Genomic DNA, 19,470 nt, shown 5'->3' with positions numbered 1-19,470 from the left:
TGCCGGTTTGCACCCATTTGCCATCTCTTCCCACAACTTCCTCTGCCCCTGCCCTAACTTCACAATGTGGCAAAGCCTCCCTGGCTTTTTCCTAGCTCTTAAGGTAGAGAGATGTCGTATTTAGTTGAAATACAACTAGCTCCAAACATGTAACACTGGAGGGAAACCAAGGAGTTCCCTGATGCTGTGCTTCTTCCAGGATCCTGGCACACTTCCACACCTCCCCAGAGGACTACACTGTGATTTTCACGGCCGGGAGCACAGCTGCTCTTAAACTGGTGGCAGAGGCTTTCCCGTGGGTGTCGCCAGGCCCCGAGAGCAGCGGGAGTCACTTCTGTTACCTCACTGACAGCCACACGTCTGTGGTGGGCATGAGGGAGGTCACCGCAGCCATGAACATCACTTCCATCCCTGTCAGGCCAGAGGACATGTGGCTGGCGGGAGAACAGGATGCTGCCGCTGCCAGCGACCCCAACGGCCAGCCTCTGCATCTCTTCTGCTACCCAGCTCAGAGTAACTTTTCCGGGACCAGGTACCCCCTGTCCTGGATAGAAGAGGTCAAGTCCGGGCGGATGCGCCCCGTGAGCGGGCCTGGGAAGTGGTTCGTGCTGCTGGATGCGGCTGCCTACGTGGGCACCTCGCCTCTGGACCTGTCGGTTCACCGGGCCGACTTTGTCCCCCTCTCCTTCTATAAGATCTTTGGCTTCCCCACCGGCCTGGGCGCCCTGCTGGTGAATAGCCGCTCAGCTCCTCTGCTGAGGAAAACCTACTTTGGAGGAGGCACGGCCGCTGCATACCTTGCAGAAGAAGACTTCTATATCCCCAGAGAGTCGGTGGCTGAAAGGTAACCGGGCGATGGGAGTGGCTGCTGGAGCTCAGCAAGGCTGGGGTCTGGCCTATGCCACCTGTAGGGTTGTGCAAGGGAGGTGCTGGGTGGCAGGGCCCGGATCCAAGAGTCAGAGGTCAGCTGGAGCTGCCACAGGGGGCTGTGAACTCTGCCCTGTGTGTGGGCTTCTCCACAGCTGTGGGAGGATGAGGGCCTGCAGGGAAGGGCTGCGAGCAGAAGAGATGAAGGCCTTCCAGGGAGTAAGGAGGATGGGCCCCAGGCCTTTGCCACAGCACTGACATGAGGGGGCAGCAATTGAAGCAGTGATTTGAAAGGATGGTGCCATTTGGAACAAGTGTGCATACATGTTGACAGCATAGCTGTATTTCAGCAGCTAGTATCAGCTCAGCTTGGTGTCTAGTCAGCAAGAGGAACCAGTTAAATCAGAGGCCACCAGACTCGGGGGCACAGCTAACAGCAGCCTCTGTGAGCCTCCCGGGGGTTACCAAGGAAGTTTGAGGGCAGGCAGCTCCTTGCCTGGGTTTGCTGGTCTATATGTCATTCTCAGCGTGCAGGGGCAGGCGGTGTGGCTCGTGCCCAGGAATCCCCCAGATGCCAGTGGCTGGGGCCCGTAAGGTTGAAGGTATGAGAGGGTGAAAATGGCAGCTGACCCAGGGTTCTGCTGGGTCCAACAGTGGGCGATACCATGAGGTGGGGGCCAGGAGCTGGTCACTCTGCTGTGCCTGAGAAGGCCCCGGGGCCTGGATGGGAAGGTGGCTCAGATCCCCCGCAGACCCAGGTGCAGACTCAAGGGTCCTGCAGGTCGGGGCATGGCCTCGGCAGTAGAGCCATAGTCCAGAGTGTAGGTTCTGGAGCTGGACCGCTGGGGAGTGAATCCGGGCTCCACTGCACACTGTTTGTGGGAATGGGAGCCTGTGACTTGATCTTTGCACCTCATGTTTTTCCTATAAAGTGCATCTCTAAAAGGATACAATTCTTTAGAGCTAACATAGGTGAGGCACCAAGGTTGAGTTGGCATCAGTACGCTATGAGGCTATCTGATGTCTCTTTCATTTAGGACTTCTCCATAGTTGCGCGATTCTAAAACAGGAAAGCTAATGTAAAACCTTTTGAATCCAAGTGTGATAACGTAGCATATAATATAACCAAGTGAGAACAGAATGACAGGCACAACATCATGTAAATTAAAGGCAGAACAAAATGACAACCCAAACTTTATTTAGTCAGTAGGGGCACCTGAAGACCTAGAGGAGTGGGGCAGCTCATTACAGGCACGGCATGAGTGCGCTGGGCTGAACCAGACCTCTTGCCTTCAATTTGGGTGAATCGCCTTATAGCAGGTGCTGCACCAAGATTCCCAGAAAGCTGAATGTATTTATTTACCATTAGAAGCCTCATATTTTTCTTGTGAACCTAGGACTAGAGCTTGAGATTTAATACCCAACTCAAATGTTTCTTGAACATGCATCTGAACCATGTTCTTAATCTTTTCTATTTTATAACCCAGTGAGAAACAACCTCTGATGGAAACAAAAAAACCTCCCTTTTCTCCTAAGAGTCTGTTAATTATTGATCAATCAATAACTATTTATTATTGATCAATTAATAACAGAAGCCATTATTGCCTAATCATGTTTAATTTATTAAAGAGTCATTAGTTACTAACTTATTAATGGTCAGTTAATTATCAACTGATTCATTATTACTTCTATATATCTATTAATTACCATTAGTTTTATAAGGATATTAACATTCCGGTAATGATATTGTGAGCAACTCTTATCCCTAGAGTGTTAAAATACAAAACACGGTATTTCCATTGAAAGCTTCAACTTGCATAAGACTGCTGTTTGTCACCACACTTTATGGGATGCTTGCTGGAAACTCCTCACTGTGCCCCAGGCTTCCCCCTCGCTAATGAAGCAGCCAGAGGAGTTTTATCAAAACCTAGGCCCCATCCCGTCACTCCTCTCTGCTCGGAGCCCTCCGGCCACTTGTCTCATCCAGGGTGAAGTCCTCTGACTTGCTCTCCTACCACCTTCCGCCTTGCTCTCTTGCGCCTGGCCTCACTGACCTCCTTGCTGCTCTGGCTCCACCTGCTCAGGGCCTTTGCTGCACCCTCTCCCTGGAACTCTGTTTCCCTCCAAAACTGTTGCAAAAATGAGCAGTTTCCCTCGCTCCCTTAATTCCACTCGGTCTCTGCTCGAATGATCTTCCTCGGAGAGGACTTCCCCTGACCATCTCGTCTAAAGCAGCCGCCAGCCCTCCTGCTTAGGCAACTTCATTGCACTTGTCACCCCCTGGCTTGATGCTTATTTGGCTTCCCTGCCTGTTTGCTGTTTGTTATTCCTTGTTTCTGTGCCCTGTGAAGGAAGGGATCCTACGTGTCACGTTAACTGCTATATCCTTAGCACCTAGAACGGTGCCCGACATGCAGTACATGGATAATAAAGATTTGATGAGGATTTTGTCTAAATGAATAATTATAAAATGCAAATATAATTATAATGATGATCAGGAAGTTTATTGAGAGCCTTAGAATAGCTGTGGTCCTATAGACTTCGGAATCATAGACTCTTAAGAACCTCATGGCTGCACAATTGATCTGACTGAATTGATGCCCTGTCAGTGGTGCTCTCTTGGGGTCAAGGGCAGCATTTCAAGAGCCCACAGCACTTGAGGTTTTGTCAAGTCCGAAGTCTTCCAAGGTGGTGACTGTCTTTCAGGGCCCTTTATCACCACTGCCAGCCCATCCCAAGTAAGCTGCAGAGCAGGTCAGGGCCAGAGGCAGCCCGCATGTCTTGGTGTGCATGACCCTCTGTCTTGAGGAGGAGAGGGGAGAGCAGCGTTGTATAAGGCAGCAAAGGCAAGGTCTCCATAGATCACGGCTAAGGCTAGAGTCAAAGCCCCGTTGTCACATACACGAAATGCACACAGAGGAGCTAGCCACAGCCTGACCTCATCCCCCTCACCACCATTACAGGTTTGAAGATGGCACCATCTCCTTCCTTGACGTGATAGCGCTAAAACATGGATTCGATGTCTTAGAGCGCCTCACAGGTCAGTGGACCTCTTTATCTGTGTGGAATTTGCTTCCTGTTGCCCGTGTCCTTGAGGGAGCCCTGGCCTGGGTGGTATTCAGATAAGGAGAGAGTCTGTGCAGGTGACCGGCACATGGCAGCTCTGCACTGATGCAGATGAAGCTGATTCTAAAGAACTTCCAGAAATGACTTCTGAGGCAAGAGCAAGAAACTGGACCTTTTTTTGGTCGGTTAAAAGAACATTTTAACAAGTGAGAGACATTCCAAATCCAGAGATTAATAACCTTACAGACGCAGAGGAGCCCTCCTTGGTCCCTGCACTGGGAATGCTTACAGATCCTGAGACCTTATTTAGCACTTACCTTGCTGGGTCTTCCCACAGGGGAGCTTTATGACGAGCCCACTTTGCCCACGAAGGAGCTTATGCTCAGAGAGGTTGGATGCCTTCCCCAGGACCAGGGAGCTGGAACCTGGGAGGGCTAGGGTTTAAACCCAGGCAATGCTAACGCCTAACCCTGAGCCCCCAAACACTGTCTCTTCTGCTGGCCTTTGCAATGATACATGTTTTCTTTCCTGACAAGTGCTTGGGGTGTGTGAGCAGGTGGGGGACATTCCCCACAGGCTAACACACAGATGGATGCCACTTCCCATCTTATGGGGCTTGGCACAAGGCACAAGGCTGGAAGAACCTCTGTCTGGTGATCTATGACTCCCCACTCCTGCTGCGCTCTGGGCGCTCCTTTCGGAGGCTAAGCTTCTAGAACGAGGTGACACTGCTTGTACCGTCCACATGGGTATGGGGTTATGGTGAACCAGGGACGCGGCTTAGCAGTTAGGCAGCCCTTCCTCTCTCTCTCTCTCTCTCTTGTCATAATAAGGGGACCCTTAGGTCCTCAGCCTAAGCCTAAAACTGCGGGCAGACAGAATTCATAGGAGGGCTGTCATGACAGTAATGCAGGGAGGTGAGTGGGCATCATCCAGACAAAGAGGAGATAATCAAGATAGACATTGAGAAATGAGCACTTTCTCAAGGACAGATACTAGCAAGGTATCCAAACCACAAGTGAGAGGGTCTGACAGAGCCAGGGGCACCTGTGAAGGCAGATTGACAATATCAGCCCCACAGTAAGGCAAACCCTGATTTTGCCTACTTAATTAGGCTCTTTTTTAGAAAAAATTGTGATGAAATCTATATAACATAAAATGTACCAGTTTAGCCATTTTTAAATATTCAATTCAGTGGCATTAAGTATATCCACATCGTTGAGCAACCATCGCCACTATCCTTCTCCAGGACTTTCATCATCCCAAACTGAAAAACCAGTAACTCCCCATTTCCCCTCCCCCAGCCCCTAGTAAACTCCATTCTCCTTTCTGTTTCTATGAATTTGCCTATTCTAGGCACCTTATGTAAGAGGAATAATACAATATTTGTCCTTTTGTGTCTGGCTTGTTTCACTTCACATAATGTTTTCAGGGTTCATCCATGTTATAGCAAGTATCCTTAACTGCTTTGTATAATATTAAAATGATTTAGGGGACTTCCCTGGCGCTCCAGTGGTTGGGGCGCCGAGCTTCCACTGCAGGGGGCGCAGGATCGATCCCTGGTCGGGGAACTAGGATCCCGCATGCTGTGCGGTGTGGCCAAGAAACTAAAAAAAAAAAAAAAAAAGATTTAAACATTAACGAAAACAAACAGCAACAGCAAAAAAGAGATACATTTAAAGACAAAATTGTACATTTTTGCAATCTGTTACCAAAGGGTCTAAATTATCTGAATGCTTAAGTAACATTTTTTTTTTTAAAAAGGAAGATGACTTCCCATTTATTGGCTGCTATAGTCTTTCAATGATATAAGCAGTTATACGCATGGGATAAAATAATGTTGGGCCATTGTAAATTGAGGTGAAGTAACCATTTCATCTCTTCTCCATGGTCTAGACATTGCTTCCATGTCTAAATGTCCTGTGTAAGCAGGATTTCATCAAGGCACTTAGAGTGAATTTCTGCATGGACTTATTAAAGCATTGATTTAAGAATTTCACTGTTTTTAAAATAGCACTAAGGCTCGTACCTCTGCGTCAGTCATCTTACGTGGGGCAAATGATTTCATGTGTGATGAGGTGGAGCGCTCTTTACATGATGCTCTTTGTGTAGTGAAGAGTTTTGGAGTCAAAATCTGTGGTTCCGGGTTGGGGTGCTGTAGAAGCAGCCCTTTCCATACACCTCAAAAACTACGCACCAGCATGGGCTCCCGGGAACAGCTTGCTATTGCCGAGTTTGCAAGATCTCTTCTTGTTATTCCTAATACTCTTGCAGTTAATGCTGCCCAAGACTCCACAGATCTGCTTGCAAAATTAAGAGCTTTTCATAATGAGGCTCAAGTTAACCCAGAACACAAAAATCTAAAATGGATTGGCCTTGACTTGGTCAATGGTAAACCCCGAGACAACAAACAAGCAGGGGTGTTTGAACCAACCATAGTTAAAGTTAAGAGTTTGAAAGTTGCAACTGAAGCTGCAATCACCATTCTTCGAATTGATGATCTTATTAAATTATACCCAGAAAGCAAAGACGATAAGCATGGAGGTTATGAAGATGCTGTTCACTCTGGAGCCCTTGATGACTGATCTGATTTCTTTGATTTATGACAATGTTAGATGCAGTTTTCTTGTACCTCGAGTATTACACATTAAAGTGCAAAAAACTGGAAAAAAAAAAAAAGGAAAATGACAACAACAATTCCTATGGAAAATTCCACAGAAGCAGCAGTGGTAAACTGTCGTTCAGTACCAATGACCTAGACATTTATCATGTGGGCAATACCATGCACTATTTACAAGTATTTAAAATCATTAATATGAGGTCCAAGTTTGCCAGTTATAGTGATCTCATTTTCTTAAAAATGAGATAGTGAATTTTACATAAAGTTCATGATCCCCTTTTGTTTTCGTAACTGTTTTGAGGTGGAATGGAGAACATCAGGCAACACACCTTTACCCTGGCTCAGTACACCTACGCTGCCCTGTCCACCCTTCGGTACCCCAACGGAGCCCCTGTCGTGCAGATTTACAGTGACTCTGAGTTCAGCAGCCCAGAGGTTCAGGGTCCGGTCATCAGCTTCAACGTGCTCGATGACAATGGGAACATCATTGGTTACTCCCAGGTGGGTTTTCTTTTCATCTTGCTGACCTGTTCACAACAGAATCACTCTTGTCTGGAATTCTGAAGCCTTTCTGAGCCCAGAAATTTGCAGTCAAGGCCTCTGGGCCCTTGCAATAGCCATGATGAATCCTGTGCACTGTTGGAGAGGCCACTGGTCCTTCCTTAGAGGCTCTTTACTCTTGTTCTAACAAGCACGGCTATTTAGTTCTTCAGCCCTCCTTATTTAGCCACAGGTGATCAATTTCAAATGAGAAGAGAGAGGTCGAGTCTCTGATGGCAGTGGGAGGGGATAGCTGAAGCTTGCCAGCAAGGGAAGACACCCTAAAATAGTGTAGACAGAACAGCCTGTCTGATGTCGTTTCATGTACAAACAGCTTGGTAGCCCCACTGATACATCAGACCATATCATAGTGTTACACAAAATTCTGGGCTTCTTACCACCATTTGTTTGCATGTTGCTTGGAACTCATAACTCTTCTTTTTTTAATGAAGTAGGAATGATGTCCTTAGTAGCACAAAAGCCCTTATGTCTGCCATAGTTCATCCATATTATGAGTTCAAAGGGTTTGGTAGATTGGTTATAAAATAGTTTCTGTAGATATACCCTTTGTATGTATTTTCCTATGAAAACAATTCAGGTTTGGGAACTGCTTGGATCCTTACCACAGTTGAGTAAGCTGGTCACTGCCCAGTACATTAAAAAATCTAGAGTCACACTGAGCACTCAGACATGGCAGTAGGTGGTCAGCAGATGGGCTGTCACACACTGGGCATGGGGAGCCCAAGGCCCTTCTCAGAGCCCGGGTTTCTAGAACTGCTGTGAGGAGCAGATTTGATCATCACATAAGTTTGGAAGATAGCGCTCGTCTTCCCTTGAAAGCCACTATCTCCGTACACTTTGTCAAACCCAGAATTTCTCAAACAAAATCCATTTCTCAAGGAATCCTGTCCCCCCTTCTGAATAGCCATAAACTTTCTGAGGAACCAACTTGAGAAATACTCTCTGGGGGAAATGTTGGTTCTCACTGGTGTCCAGGGGCCAACACTCTACAACCATAAGTTGTCTCTTTGGTGAGTTGACTGTGAAGACCCCAGCCCACACTGCCCCTCACTTACACAGCCCAGGGCCACTCAGAAGCAGGCAATTTTAAATGCTTCTGAGGGGTGGTGGAAAATGCATCGGGGCCAAAGGTTTGCCTTCTCAAATATGTTATTCTAGGTTATTGGTACAATAAGTTTCATTCTCGAACCTAAAATAAGTGTATTTTTTGAGGGGTGTGGAGGAGGGCAGACAAGCGACCATGAAGTGTGCTGTGGCAGGCATGTTACCGAACTCAGGTTGGGCTGCTCACCACTCAAAAGCCAATAATCGAGGGGCAAGTGTCAGTAGAAAGGAAAGGTGCTTTATTCAGAAAAACTGGCAATCTGGGGAGAAAGTGGACTCATGTCCGGAGACCAACTCCGAAGATTCTGCTCAGCCATGACAATTTTTAAAGGGAAAAAGGGGAAACAGTCTCAGTTAATCATTAAGGTAGGAGATCAGATTCTTCATCATTTTTCCATTGCGTGCAGACCCACTGACTTCTGATCTTCGTTTGGTACTGTCTTGCCCTCATGGTCCACCTGCAATTGGATGTTCTCTTGCCCCTGTGGTCCGCCTGCAAATTTGCTAACAGGGAAGCTGTTATTCTTTAACTACTTCATTCTTCATTCTTACTCCTTTTAATCCAGGAAAGGAATCAACCGGTTAAGCAAGGCATTGTGTACATTCAGTAGAGCAGAAGTCCGGAGTTAGGTTAAATGTTACCTAGTGATCTCATTTTTACAATTAAGGTCTGTCTGAGGAAAACAGAAATGAACAAACAGAAAAGGGGCAAAAGAGCTGCTTACAAATCCCCACTATCAGACATCATTACATTTCTATGGGAATAGGAGTGAAGGTCCATCTTCTGTAACTGCTTCATGCTGAGAGAGGGTGTCGAGATCTTAGAGTGAAAGATGTCGACATGGGTCTGTAGCATCTCTTTGCTGACAACTTTAGTTGCCCGCTCACATATATGGGCAGAGCAAGCTACAGTTATTCCTATGCCCACAAAGATATAGATTATTACGAGCAATAGCATTAATCCCATTCTTTCATCAGACACGGAGTCTGTGACTCTATTGTCCTAATCATTAACTGCTCAAGCGTTTTCTTTTGTGACTCTGGGAGGCCTGGGAGACTTCAGCTTTTCTACAAATAAGAGGCAGGCTTTGTACTTGGTGGGGGGGTGGTGGGCCCACAGGGTTCTGCTTGGTCCAAGGAGCGGTGAAAGAACCCCACCCCCCCATTTGCCCAGAGAAGCCTCAAGAGGAAGAATCCCCCTCCCCCTCAGGGAGCCTATCTGGGTGCCTGGCTGACTTCACCAGGACCTTCATTCTCCGAGGCATCACACAGGATGAGTTTCTCCCTCTGTGCCTTTGTAGAGGAAGCTCATCCTATGAGTGGAGGCTGAGGCTGAGCCATGGCCCGCTGTGCTGGCCCAGGAGAATCTTGGGTTTTCCTGGGCTCCTTCACATGTGGGAATTCCACAGGGATTTGGGGGGCCTTCGGAAAGATCAGATGGCATCATGGCTGGGTCTGGCTGTCTCTTTTTCAAGGGATGCGTGAAAGAATTGAGCCTTCTGTGAGAAGATTTGGGGTTCTTGTTTTTGACATCCAGGTCTCCGAATTTCATTCTCCCCTCTGTTGGAAGTCAGTCTACCCAGTGGTTAAGAGGGTGGGTTCAGATTTGGACTGCCTCTTGCTGGCTCTGGGAGCTTGGGTGAGTTAACGTAAGCTCCCCAAGTCTCCGTGAAATGGGGATAACAATGTTCCCTGCTGATAGGTTGTCATGAGGATTAAATGAGTTACAATGCGCAGCCCCTTAGCACTGAGCTGGTATGAAGCAAGTGCTCCATTGCACTGTGGTCAGGCCGGTTTCTCACCCTCCCTGGATGCAGCGCTCATCCTGCCCCAGCAGCCAACTCCTTCACCTGGCTGGGCACTGGCCGAGCCTGTGTGGGATTCCAAAGGTCTCAGGGTGAGAGGAGATGAAGTTGTGATGAGAAATTAGTATGAAGGGTAAGCGTGGCCGAAACAGCCTCTTCCACCCACGTGCTCTTCTAGGTGGGGTCCTTGTCTCTTCCCCTTAGAATCTTGGCAGGTCTGTGACTCACTCATAACCAACAGAATGCTACAGAAGGTGACACTGCTTGGATTTGGAGGCTGGGTCAGAAAAGGCCACGCGGCATCAGCATTGCTCCCCGGGGCATTCACTTTTGGAGCCTCGAGTTACTGTGTAAGGAGTTTTACACTGAGCGGCCATGCTGTGAGGAAGCCAAAAGCAGGCATGATGGTGACTGTCTGCTTTGAGCCCTTCTGGCTTGGAGGCCAGACACATACATGAGAAACTGAGTCTCCAGGTGATTCCAACCCCAGACATCATGTCGCTCCCAGCCTTCTAGTCTTCCCAGCTCAGACAAGCCATCTCCTCTGGGGCCTTTCTGAATTCCTGACCCCCCTGTAGCCGTGAGCACAATAAAATGGTTATTGTTTTAGGCCGCCAAGTTTGGGTGGCTTGTTTTGTGGCTGTGGTAGCTGGAATAGTGGATACGGGGTGGGTGGGGGAGACTTCTCATTCAGCTTGGCGGGAGTTGGGGTCGGGGAGTGAGGGGCTTTCCTAGGGGCTACCCCTTGAATGGAGACCACCTGATCCTGGAGGTGGAGTAGACCCAGTGGTGCCGCCAGGTCTCACCTCAGAGAGCAGGGAACTCCTGGATTTCCCCAGCAGAGGTGGCTTCTTTTCACTCTGACTGTCCAGGGGAGATGGCTAAAGGGAAGACAGTGTGGTCCCCATAAGGGTGTGTGGGAGGTAACACCGCTGTGCCTGCCTAGCGGGGAGGCCAGGCTGACCACGTGGTGACCTGTGTCTGTGTCCCCCACCTGTACTTCCCAGGGAGAAAAGTTTCAAAGGCTTCTCTGACTGGGCAAGATGTGTTTGTTTCCTTGAATGCATTTAGGGCACTCCCCCAAGTTTAACCTGAGTCACCAGGGCTGAGGACCCTCACTGGGCCCCCAGGCCCTTGGGGGAATGGAGTCCTGGACCCACAAACAGAAGAGCTGGGATAAACATCCCTCGTGCCAGCTCACCTTTGAGCCTTGTGACTACGAATCGCCTGTCTAGCTTCCAGGGGACAGGAAAGAGCCTTGGAACTTCTGGATTGAATAGCAGTTAGTTCTGTGATTCAACCCAAAGTCTGAGACATTATGAAAAGCAAATCGATAACACACAGTGTCAACACAGTAATGTTTGCAGCCTGGGCTGGGAGCTGAGGCAGAGCTGCTCTGACTGGTAGCTCTGCTAAGTCCTGCTCTGGGAATCTACCCAGTGTCAGAGGATGCCAAGGAGCTGCCCCATGTCCCAGCCGCCCTCAGATTTTATTTTTGTGAAATCTCCCTTGAAACATGTGGGCTCTTTTTTCAAAGATTAATTTATTAAAAAAAATTTTTAACAATTGAGATATAACTGATGTATAAAATTGTATTAGTTTTAGGTGTACAGTGCAGTGATTCGATATATATGTATATTGCGAAATGATTACTACAGGTTTAGTTAACACCCATCACCACACATAGTTACAAATTCTTTTTCTTGTGATGACAACTTTCAGGACTTACTCTCTCAGCAACTGTTACATGTGCAATACAGTGTTATTAACTATAGTCACCATGCTGTACATTACATCCCCAGGACTTATTTATCTTATAACTAGAAGTTTGTATCTTTTGACCACCTTCACGACCCCCATCCCTTGCCTCTGGCAGTCACCAATCTGCTCTCAGTATCTATGAATTTTGATTTGATTCCACATGTAGGTGAGATCATACAGTATTTGTCTTTGTCTGACTTATTTCTTAGCAATTTTCATTATGACTTAGCATATTTCATTATGACTTAGCATAATGCCCTCAAGGTCCATCCATGTTGTCACAGATGGCAGGATTTCCTTTTTTATAGCTGAATAATAATATTTATAAATCACATATTTTTTATCCATTCATCCTTTGATGGATACTTAGGTTGTTTCCATGTCTTGGCTAGTGCAAATACTGTAATGAACATGGGGGTGCAGATATCTTTTCAAGACAGTGATTTCATTTCCTTCGGATAAATACCCAGAGGTAGAATTGCTGGATCAAAGTTCCAGCAATTAGTTCTATTTTAAATTTTTTAAGGAACCTCCATACTGTTTTCCATAGTTCCTCACCAGTTTACATTCCCACCAGCAGTGCACGAGGGTTCCCTTTTCTCCACATTCTCTCTACCTCCTGTTATTCGTTGTCTTTCTGATAATAGCTGTTCTAACAGGTGTGATATTAGATGCAAGCTATTAGATATTTGAGAGCTGATGTCATTGCCGTTTTGACTTACATTTTCCTAACAATTAGTGATGTTGAGTACCTTTTCATGTACCTGTTGGGCATTTCTATGTCTTCTTTGGAAAAATGTCTGCTCATTTAAGAAATCAGATTGCTTGTTTTACATGTGAGCTCTTAACTTGGAGTTTGGTGTGAATTTGATATCTTTCACTTTTCTCAGGCATATGTTTATAACCCAACTGGATAAGATTTAATTATCAGTAACATTTTATAAAATGTGTTTAGTAAACCCACGATAGATCATGGCACTTTAGAGCAAAATTCCAAGCTCATATTTTCATTTTACTGTTAAGAAAGAGAGGTCCAAGTATGGATCTGAAACTCCTTCCCAGGCAATCAGAGTAAAACTGGACACTCCTAACACTGGTTCCATGTCATATATTAAACCCGCAGGTGGATAAAATGGCCAGTCTTCACAACATCCACGTGCGAACCGGCTGCTTCTGTAACACTGGGGCCTGCCAGAGGCACCTGGGGATAAGTGATGAGATGATCAAGAAGCATCTTCAGGTTGGTACTGGACCGTGTGGTCCAAACGCTGGCCAGCAAGCCCCAATGGCGGTGCCTCTAACTTCATTAGAGGCTGGTCGTGTGTCTGGGGTCGGGGCTGGATCTGCGAGCTCATTTCTCTGAGCCCACCCTGTGAATGTGTAAAGAAAAAGGGGTCAACGAAAATAGAAAACACTTCAAGATAGTATCTCTCTGGCAGTCATTTTTTAGTTTGAGGGCAAACATTTAGAGGCAGAAGAGGGTTTTTTTTTTTTTTTTCCAGAAGAGGGCTTTTAACAGGGGGCAAGCAAATGTGAAAATGTGCTTGTACATGCAGAGGGCCCTTAGCTAGTTCAGTCCTGCCAGAGTGAAATCTCCAAGCAGGAGGTAGCTCACGTCTGGGTTGGGTGAGGAGAGGAACTCTTCTACAGGGCATTCTGCATTTCTCGGGTCCTCTCTCTTCTGCCGCTCCTCTGGGCTGAGGTTTGTGACTTCAAGGTACAGCCTGTTTTGAACCATTTCATAAGAATGGTTTGAGTGGCAAAGAGCCCTTATTTATATCAGAATAGTTTCTAACTTAAGTTTCTTTTGGTTGCCACTAAATATTGAATATATTAAATCCCAACCAACTGTGAACAGTGTTTTATTTGAAAAGGAGCTGGGGACTTCCCTGGTGGTCCAGTGGTAAAGAATCCACCTTACAATGCAGGGGACGCAGGTTCGATCCCTGGTCAGGAAACTAAGATCCCACATACTGCGGGGCAACTAAGCCCGCACGCCACAACTACTGAGCTTGCGCACCTCAACTAGAGCCCACGTGCTGCAAACTACGGAGCCCACATGCTCTGGAGCCCATGCGCAACAACTAGAGAGAGAAAACCCGCACGCCACAACTAGAGAGAAGCCCACGCGCAACAATGAAAGATCCCGCATGCCTCAGTGAAGATCCTGCGTGCCACAACTAAGACTGACGCAGCCAAAAAAAAAAAAAAAAGATAAATCTTTAAAAAAAAAAGAGAGAGAAGGGGGAATTCCCTGGCGGTCCAGTGGTTAAGACTCAGTGCTTCCACTGCACGGGGCGTGGGTTTGATGCCTGGTCGGGGAACTAAGATCCCTCATGCCACATGGCGCGGTTAAAAAATAATAATAATAAAATAGAAAGAGAGAGAAGGAGTCTCAGAACACAAACGAATGCAGTTCCAGATGTAATATTGATCCTGTGGAATGCCGTGGCCTCATCTCCTTGGGTGACTGACTTGGGTTCAGCTCTGGGGGAGGTAGGCAGCTGGAGCAGCGCCCAACACCAGGCTGCCAGGCTTGGAGAGGCTTGGGGACGTCTTGCCTTTCTTTCACCACCTCCCGACCAGGCACTCATGCTGCCTTTGGCTTTCATCCTGGCCTTGGGCCGGTTATTCATAGGGGCAGCACCTCTGTCTTGGCCTCTTGTCAAAGGGCAGCTGTCAGGGATGCAGACCTCCCTTTGGTTCTGAGAGAGGCTAAAAGGCATGGCCAGCAGGTGCTCCTCTCACTTAAGCCCTAGGTAGACCAAGGAGCTGACCCATCTGTGCTTCTGAAACTTTGGTCTGTCTTTTGATACCTCTGTGGGTGGGCACTGTGTGCGTGTTTCTGGTAAGCGCTTTCCGTGAATGATTTCTTTTAAACTTTAAAAAAAACAATTATTTATTTATTTATTTATTTTTATTGAAGTATAGTTGATTTACAATGTTGTGTCTTTTAAACTTTTTAGTGGCCCCCTGAGATTGCTATAGATCCCAATTCACAGTTGAGCAAAGAGTGACGTCCAGAGAGTGAGTCCCTGTGCTTCTGGAACTATGCCTCAGGCACACGGCTCCTATTAGTGTTGCAGTTCTTTTTTCCTGGGTTAATTTTATTTTATAAAATTAACAAAACTTGTTTTACAAAATGGTTTCCACTTTATCTACGAGGAATGAGTCACTCTGGCTGACTTATTTCTTTATTCTAGGCTGGTCATGTCTGCGGTGACGATGTGGACCTCATAGATGGGCAGCCGACGGGATCTGTGAGGATTTCGTTTGGATACATGTCTACGCTTGAGGATGCCCAGGCCTTTCTCAGGTTCATCATAGCAACCCGACTGCGCCCGTCTCATGGCCAGCCTCTCCCTCTGGCCACTCCTGGGGAGGCTGGAGCCCTGCCAGCAGAGAGCGAGGCTCAGAACGCCGTGCCTGCCACCAGGGCCAGACGTAGTCCCTCACCTCAGGAAGATGCTTCCCCAGACTCCAGGGTTTGGGACAACTCACCCACCACTGTGGATGCTGTGAGTTTGCGCCCACCTCTGCTGGAGACCACCAGAACCCAGCAGACCCCTTCAGAGAAAGCTGCAGGCATCCTGGATGGGGGCCTTGGGTCACACATCGTCACCAACCTTTTCCTCTACCCAATCAAATCCTGTGCCGCATTTGAGGTAAGGGTTTTAGTGGCAGCTAAAGAGATTGCTTCTTTTTTGTTTACTTTATAATGTTGTTTGATAAAGCAAAGAAAAAAGTTCAGGAAGTGAAGGAAAGCATGCAGAAAATCAAAATCATAGTAGCCACTCTCATTCTGCCTTTCTTGGTTTGGGCTGACTTTTGACCATGGCTCTGCTTATGGGGACCCCTGAGAGGATGCTGTTTCTGGGTGTGACCACCTAGTTACTGCTGATAGTTAAGGATGTAACTTTCACTGAATGCGTGTGTGCTGGCTCCCTGCTGAAGCATCGTACGTGCTTTGTTTCATTTGATCCTCAAAACAATAATATGAGGTGCTGGGTAATATCATCCCCATTTTATAGATAAGGAGCCTGGGGGCTATTGAGGTTAAGCATTTTGCCCAGGTCATGACCCCCTAATAAATGATAGAGCAAGGATTTGAATCCAGATCTGCTGGCTCCTTGGGTCCCTGCTCTCATGCGTCTGTTCCGCTCAGCTCTCCCCGTGGAGGTGAACTACATAATGTCTGTAAACATGCTGGCCTGGTAGTCACCGGAGCTGGGAGCTGAAGACCAAGTCCCAGGGACACACATAGATCATAGAAACACAACCTCATAGAAAGTTCCCAGCCTCCTGAGCCTCTGAGGAGGTCCCAACCTCCTGAGCCTCTGGGATGACAGGCTCCCTGGCTCCTGGTCGGACATACCATGGTCAAGGCTATTTGTCGCCTGCATTTCGGGCTGGTCACACAGGAGCCTGTCCTCCAATCTGAGACCATAAATAAGCAAGTTCACCTCCAGTCCTGAATGGAGGCAGGTGAGGAGAATCAGGACTCTATTTTCACAGATGAGTCATGTCCCATAGAAGAGCCGCATTGCACAGATAGCGTAGCAGGAATTAGTGTTCCATTTTACAGACGAGGACACTGAAACTCAGTAGGTTTCCTTTTTTGCTAAAGGTCTTCTATCCATCTGCTCTTTCAGAAACTATACGCTGAACACCTGCTACCTGCTGGGCCCTGGGCCTGCACTTGCTGTGCGGTGATGAGCAAAATGGAAATGGTTCCTTCTCTCAGGGTGTGCAGTATCTCAGAAGGGAAACAGACACTTTATGACACACACACACATATCTATGTATCTATGTATCTATCATCTATCCATCCATCTCCATCATCTATCCATAGGCCATGATTTCGTACTAATACCTCCAATTCCAATCCAACACCACAAAGTTTATTTAGCCGTCCCCCTTTCTGCACTTGTAAATCCTGTGAGAAACCTGGCTCCCACTGTCCTCAATGAATACTTATTTGCCCAACTCCTTCTGTAACCCAAAGCCCAGCTGCACCAGCTGAAAGCTCACCCCTCACATGCCAACACAGACACACTGGCTGAAAACTTGGCCCAGACAAAGAAGAAGAAGGAAGGAGGAAGCCAGTAAATGATAGACATGTTCCAACAGATGGGTGTGAAGAACCGTGAAGGGTCTGAGAAACAGCCTGCCACAGTTTCATGGATGCTGACAGAAGACATGAGATTCCTGGGTCAGAGATAAAGGACTTACTCACAACCCAGCACGCAGCATGAGCTTCATGGTGTGTTGCTTCTCTTTGTCCCCCAGGTCCCAGGACAGGGTCCAGAGGGGCCCAGGTGGATGCTGTGCTCATGTTCAGGAACCTCTAACTCAGGAAGCCTGACTCTTTCATAATAGGATGCCAACCAACCTGTGTAGTCTTCGATCAGGGAGAAGCCATTACCTTTATAATATTGGACTGTGAACAAACCTGCCCTCTGCTCCAGAGGGTTGTAGAGCTGTTCACTATACAAGCACCCTTGAAAAGGTAGTCTGGAACAAAAGGGCAGTTAGTGCTTCTGCTTGTTAAAACAGGCATGCAGAAATGAGAAATCCATGGAGAAATGCCTCCCAATAATAGACTGTCTTCCCAAAAGTTATTTGTAATTCAAAACATGTTCTCCTATAGAAATAATGATTTAATGGTGGTTTCTGGACCTAGCCAGAATTATATAGACTATAGTATTGCTGAACTTGAGTGCTGTACTAGCAGAAACAGCCATAGTCTATAGGGAGAGGTCTGATACACAAGACAAGTGAAGGGCAGAGGTAAAGGGATTAACATCTGTGGATCATCTGATATATTTCAGTTGCTTTACATTTTATACTTTGTTTTAGTTTTCACTCAGTCCTATGAGAAATGATAATAATGTCCATTTTACACATGACAAAGCCAAGGTTCAGGAAGGTTAGTTGTTCAAAGCTAATAACTAGCTGAGGTGAGATTTAAGCCCAGGTTTGTCAGTCCTCAAAGTACCCTCCCCACTCCCACCCCACTGCACCACATTTCTGCATCTTGGATACAGGGCTTACCTTGCTTGAGGTTCAGTTTGCCTTGACACTCTTTCTTCTTGAGTTCTGCACCCTCCCCCTGGGGCCTGCAGCTCCTCTCCTTCACTTTCCCTGATGCCTCAGTATTCCCTCAGGTCCCTCCCAGCAGGACCCACCCCAAAGTGCCCCTAGATTAAAAATTGCTTTCCTTTCTTCATTACCCCCAATTGAAGTTTTCAGATTCCTTTGAGAAGTTGATTTGAGTGCTCAGAGGAAAATGACGGGATGAAATTGATTCACAATTAGTGTGCGAATGTTGGTCTCTTAATCGTAATACTATTTCAAAAGCATTGCTTGACCTACACCCTTCTTTAACAGACAGCTGGCTCCAGAAGAGCCCTCATGGATGGAACTACTGCACCTGCCGCGCTGTAAGCAACTTGTGTAACTTGTGGACAAAACTCCTGCAAAGACCTGGTCCCATGTTATTGAAATTTCATTAGTTTTCCCCTAATGTTCTTTTTATGTTCCAGATCCCATCCAGGACACCATATGACATTTAGTTCTTGTGTCTCCCTAGGCTCCTCTGGGCTGTACCAGTCTCTCAGACTTTCCTTGTTTTTATAACCTTGATAGTTTTGAGGAGTATCCGTCAGGTATTTTTTAGAATATCCATCAGTTTGGGTTTGTCTGATGTCTTTCTGAGGATTAGACTGGGGTTATGGTTTGTTTTGGAAGTAGGACCACAGAAGTAAAGGGCTATTCTCATCATATCATATTAGGGTACTGTCAGCATGACTTACCACTATTGACGTTAACCTGGATCACCTGGTATTTGCCAGGTTTCTTTGTTGTAAAATTTCCCCTCCACTCTGTTCCCATACTGTTCTCTTTGGAAGCAAGTCACTAAGTGTAGCCCACACTTAAGGGGTAGCGAGTTATAGGGATTTATGCTCCACCTTCTTGAGGAGGGAACACCTACATCAATTATTTGGGATTCTTCTGTATGAGGAATTTGACTTTTTCTATTTATTTATTTATTTATTTGGACTCATGGGTATTTATCTTATACTTTGGATTACAATTCAGTACTACATTATTATTATTATTACTATTCAATATTTTCCAGTTTTGGCCATTGAGCATGCTTTCATGACTCCTGCATCCCTTTGACATACCCCCATCAGTTTGTTTTTTGAGCACTTCCTTACTTTTCTAGCACTACGGGGTGCTCCTGGCTCATCTTGTATATTCCCTGACCCAGCCCTAGAATAAACCATTTCTCCAAGGAGTCCTGGCTCTTTTTATTGGAGAATGGTATTAAATGCAAGATCTGGGCACTGGGCATAATTTGTATTTTAATTTTGTAGAAATATGAAGAATTGAGGAAAACTTACACACTTAAAGTGGATCAACTCAGGGACCATTCCAGTGTAGCCACAATTTGTGCAATAAGTCTGTAGTACCAGGATATGCCTGTTCAGGCATCCACCACTGTGGAAGGACGCACAGAAAGCAGGTGCAGTGGAGGCCTGTGGGGAGGGGAGTGGGACACAGGCTGGGGCGGAGACCCACTTTTCAAGTACCCTCTTGTGCTCCCAGAATGTTGTACTGTGCACGCGCATTACCTACTTAAAAAGCAGGTTGAAGTGGAGAAGGGTGCAAACTGGATCT

At 46.7% G+C, this 19,470-nt stretch overlaps 1 protein-coding gene and 1 non-coding gene across 2 annotated transcripts in view; both read left to right on the top strand.

The window, feature by feature from the left end:
• Positions 1-19,470, top strand: part of MOCOS (molybdenum cofactor sulfurase) — a 54,729-nt gene that overhangs the window by 8,141 nt on the left and 27,118 nt on the right. The window contains exons 4-8 of the mRNA XM_061169632.1: positions 200-844; positions 3,831-3,907; positions 6,855-7,054; positions 12,908-13,024; positions 14,988-15,449. Of these exons, the coding sequence (XP_061025615.1) occupies positions 200-844; positions 3,831-3,907; positions 6,855-7,054; positions 12,908-13,024; positions 14,988-15,449 (1,501 nt within the window). The remainder of the gene's footprint in view (positions 1-199; positions 845-3,830; positions 3,908-6,854; positions 7,055-12,907; positions 13,025-14,987; positions 15,450-19,470) is intronic.
• On the top strand, positions 5,706-5,835 carry LOC133076076 (small nucleolar RNA SNORA20). The gene has a single exon (XR_009697484.1). It is a non-coding gene; the product is annotated as a small nucleolar RNA SNORA20 (small nucleolar RNA).

This window comes from Eubalaena glacialis, chromosome 15 (assembly GCF_028564815.1).
Source record: "Eubalaena glacialis isolate mEubGla1 chromosome 15, mEubGla1.1.hap2.+ XY, whole genome shotgun sequence".
NCBI lineage: Eukaryota > Metazoa > Chordata > Mammalia > Artiodactyla > Balaenidae > Eubalaena > Eubalaena glacialis.
Note: the sequence above shows the minus strand (reverse complement) of the source record. Positions and strands in the feature narration are given on the sequence as shown.